Source organism: Mastomys coucha, unplaced genomic scaffold, assembly GCF_008632895.1.
Source record: "Mastomys coucha isolate ucsf_1 unplaced genomic scaffold, UCSF_Mcou_1 pScaffold22, whole genome shotgun sequence".
NCBI lineage: Eukaryota > Metazoa > Chordata > Mammalia > Rodentia > Muridae > Mastomys > Mastomys coucha.
Genome location: NW_022196905.1, coordinates 145,602,351 through 145,606,824, shown reverse-complemented (window position 1 = coordinate 145,606,824; position 4,474 = coordinate 145,602,351). Strand labels below are relative to the sequence as shown.

Sequence of the window (4,474 nt, the reverse complement as noted above, 5' to 3'; positions counted from 1 at the left end):
GTAGACCAGGCTGGCCTCGAACTCAGAAATCCTCCTGCCTCTGCCTCCTAAGTGCTGGGATTAAAGACTGTGCAACCACCTCCTGATTCAATGTGAGTCTTCTGGTTCACTTTGAGAAATTGATTTCATTTTGAAGCACTGGATGAATTGTAAGGACAAAATGCTTGGTGACGAATCACTGGTGGACAGACTAAGGCCCACAGATGCCTGAAGCATCGGCTGCAAGCTGTTCCCAGGGTACTGATGATCCAAGCCGGTGGACAGGCCCCGCCCCCTAACAGGGTTCCCATTTCCTTTTTGCTCTCTCCCTGCAGGGGCCACTCCCCAGAATGGTACAGCAAAGGCTTCGGATACCTCTGCGCTGCAGAAGTTGCCAGAATTAGGAACTCTTTCCAGCCTCTCGTTGCTGAGGGTCCAGAAACAAAAATCTAAGCTTTCCCCCAGCGTGACATCAAACTCAGGGAACAAGAAGGGAAAAGAACACTCACAGTGTGGCGAGTGCACGCATGTGCAGGAATGTCGAAGTGGGATCCCGAGATCACAGAGACCGTGGAGCCCATTCCTAGCCTGGAGATGGCTAATCCCTACTAATATAATGTCTTGGAACACTTATCTATATTGCTTAAAATTAAATGGGTTATTCCTTCCGCGTTGCCTAATTTGCTATTTAAAGGCTTCTAAGAAGCGTGTCTTAGCTGTAAATAAATGTACTGTAGCATTTGTACATGTATGTATATCTCCCTTTACTGTATATATGTAAAATACTGGTTTTATATATAATTCAGTGTCTGACTCTGTGAGTCTCCTCACATGGCACTTCCCAGGTTGCTGTAGTCCCTCTGGTCCCAACAGCTGAGCAGAGCCTGCTGACAAACCCCAACTCGTGGAATGTGTAGTCTGTCAGTCTGCCCATGTTTACCCAAAGATTAGCTAACCAAAGAAAAATAGAGTTGAAAGCTTCTTTCACGGGTTGTTGGCCTCTTATTTCTGATGTTTAAAGACTGGACCAGGGTGTTGGCATAAATTGAGGGAAATAATATTTGCTTCTCTTTAACGCAAAACAGCAGGTGAGAGGTTATTGCCAAATCCAAGGCTAGATGTTGTGTTGCCTCTGGACCCACTCTATGCAGTTTGACTGAGATGTCAGGTGACTGCTGGAGCTGGCACCAGGGACTGAAATGAAACTGGTACCACCCACCCCCTACATAGGAGTAGACAGTGGAACCTGTCCACAGAGCCAAAGGGAGCCCCCATATCCTCTTGAGACTCAAGACAGTTCTCATAATGCTTCTTAACCATCTATTTGACCAGTGGCCTGTGTGGCCACAGTTATTTAACATGTTCTTGCACTGACCTTGACTCTGGACACCAAAGTGAGATGACAGTCCATCAAGTGTCCAGGGCCATCAAAACTTCAGGGAATTCCAAGTATCCTATAGATGATGCTCTTAGAATCTAAGCCATTAAAAATCTTGCTATCTGAAAGACAGGGTTTTAGACTAACAGAAGACCAAAACTGTATCATTAGTTATTTATAAATGTGTCAAGCCGGGATTCCCAATCCTGTGTTTCTTCATTATTCAGCACCAGCACCTGTGCGTTTGAACCCAACCTTATTTATTATTGTATAGACTGAGCAAACTGGCTTCCCTTAACCAAGAGAGGATGGAGTTGTTATTTTTTATTGTGATACAACATCTGTAGAGAGATAACTTATTATGTCTGGCCTCCAGGAAAGATTGTCTTTAGGTTGTCTAGACAGAAATTGATATCCTAATTCAGCAATTGGTGTTGGAAGATGAGGAAAAAGACAAACGTGTATTTCCTGGGGTTTTGTTGCTGTTGTGTTATATACACTAATGCGGTGTTTTCCTTTATCTGTGTTGTGCAATTGTTTTATTGGGGGTAATAAAGTTGTTTTCTGTATATTTGATATGGCACAGGAAAAACCAGGGTAGGAGATTTTCATTTTTGTGTGTCTACTTGGGAGAGTGGCAGTCAGACCACAAGTTGCCTCCTGGGCAGTGTTCCGTGGACTGGACAGATTTCACTTCTGCCATTACATCATGCCTGCCATGCTGGATGACTTTTTATGTATTGTCAAGACCATCTGTGGAGCTTAGTGGCTCCACACTGTCCCTGTGCCAGAGTTGGGGCACTTTGTATAGAAAAACAGAATGGGCACCCCAGGGTGGCTGGCGTTGTTTCTCAGGGAGCATACTTGTTTGGCATGTTCTGGGAATAACCTAAAGATCCTCCAGTCCAGACCATGTGGTTGGGCCTGATGTTCTATATTTCTAATGAGCCTGAGGGATGCAGGGTGCTGGCCTCAAGGACACACTTTGGGAAACAAGGACCTAGGGAATATTAAAACTGAATAAGATGATACCATTATATTTCCCAGCCCCTTACTCTTCCAACTTAGCCGACTTTTATGCACATACTAATCATGTCACTTCTGCTAACCACAGGGTGCATCTTTAAAATAAAGGGAAGGGGAGGGGGAAGTGATGCACCAAGCTTGTTTGTCAAGTACCACAGTATTTTATTCATTGTTATCTTGCTGATGGAAATAAAAAAAAATACTGCATTTAAATATTATATTTATACCTCATGTATATTTTTACCTCAATTGTTAGTATCAATCATCAGTTGTAAATAAATAATTGCCAAGGCAGATAAATTTATATACATTAAATATTTCCTATTTTCTATAAAATACATGTGCATTTTCATGATTCATTCTGTGAATAGAAAGCTTGCTTCATGAGGAAGATGCCTCTAGAAGGCAGTTTTCCATGAGGTTAACCCCTTTGGCTCCAATCACATAGATGTTCACAGACATTCATGACTGGTTAATGTCGGTGTCAGGGCTGCAAAGGTGATTCAGTGCTTAAGGGCTCTTGCCACTCTCCCAGAGGACCTGGGTTTGGTTCCCAGCACCCACATAGTGGCTCACAACTGCCTGTACATGCAATGTCTGGTGACCCAATGCTACCGTCTGGCCTCCAAATGTACATGTATGCAGATGGACGCACAAACATGAAAAAAAAATAAAAGGGCAGGATCTGGGAAGAGTTGGGGGAGGAGAAAGAATGTGATCAAAATATATGGTATGAAAAAAGTCATTAGAAATTTAGATGATAATAATATAAGTAAATCTTTGGATGCTACAGTATCTCGGGTCTAAGGCATAAAGTAATAGAGGTATTCCAAACATATATTCTATTGTTCTTTAATCTGGATGTTCTAAAAACAAATTTGTTTTATCTTAAATAGTAAACTTACTAATTATGTTTTACTTTTGTTAGGTGGAGAAGAAGTGGAAAGTTGATAAAAATGCTTTTGTCCTACTGGAAGATCATGAGCCTCGTACCTTTATACATGTTCCTTCATCGTATTTTTTATTAATTATTAATTAATTAATTTTGCTCTACATCCTGATCGCACACTCCTTCTCTCTCCTCCCATTCCCACCTTCACAAGCCCCCTCCCCCCACTACCCCTTTCCCTTCTGCTCAGAGAAGGGGAAGCCCATCTCCCATGGGCACCAGCCCACCCTGGGACACCTGGGACATCAAGACACAGCAGGACTAAGCACATCCTCTCCCACTAAGGCCCAACCAGGCAGTCCAGCTAGAGGAAGGGGATCCAAAGGCAGGCAACGAGTCAGAGACAGCCTACCCCATTCCAATTGTTGGGAGACCCACAGGAAAACCAAACCTCACATCTGCTACAAATGGGGGGGGGGGTGTAGCTCCAGCTCATGCATGCTCTTTGGTTGGTGGCTCAGTCTCTGAGAGCCCCATGTTGACTCTGTAAGTCTTCTTGTGGTGTCCTTGACCCCTCCAGCTCCCTCAATCCTTTCCCCCACTCTTCCACAAGACTCCCAGAGCTCTACCTAATGTTTGGCTGTGAGTCTCTGCATCTGTCTCCATCTGCTTCTGGATGAAGCCTCTCAGGAGACAGTTATGCTAGGCTCCTGTCGGCAAGCAGAGCAGAGTATTATTAATACTGTCAAGGGAGGGCTCTCTCCCATAGGGTGGGTCTCAAGCTGGGCCAGTCACTGAGTGTCCATTCCCTCAATCTCTGCTCCATCTTTATCCCTGCAGGACACATTTTTTTGGTCAAATTTGTTGTGGGTGGGTTGGTGTCTCCCTCCTTTAACTGGGGGGAAAAAAATGTACCCGTAGCTAAGGCACTTCAACTTCAGCCTCATCTACAGGTTTGTTTGTATTTTTAAATCAATGTGTGCGCCTGCATGAGTTTATGCGCAGATTCCTGTGAGGGTCTGTGAGCACTGGGCTCCCTAGGAACTGGAGTTACAGACAGCTGTGAGCCACCCGATGTGGGTGTTGGAAAGTGAGCCCAGGTCCTCTGCAAGAGCAGTAAGCACTCCTAACCACTAACCACTGTGCTATCTCTCTACCCTCTCTGCTAATAGCTGTATAATGACACGGTGGTATAACGACAT

General features: G+C 44.3%; 1 protein-coding gene across 6 annotated transcripts in view; it reads left to right on the top strand.

The window, feature by feature from the left end:
- Positions 1–2,721, top strand: part of Stard13 (StAR related lipid transfer domain containing 13) — a 211,015-nt gene extending 208,294 nt beyond the window's left edge. For all 6 annotated transcript variants that reach the window (XM_031338856.1, XM_031338852.1, XM_031338853.1 and 3 more), the window contains one exon: positions 315–2,721. In XM_031338856.1, the coding sequence (XP_031194716.1) occupies positions 315–432 (118 nt within the window). In that variant the 3' untranslated portion in view covers positions 433–2,721. The remainder of the gene's footprint in view (positions 1–314) is intronic.
- The last annotated feature ends 1,753 nt before the right edge of the window (positions 2,722–4,474 follow it).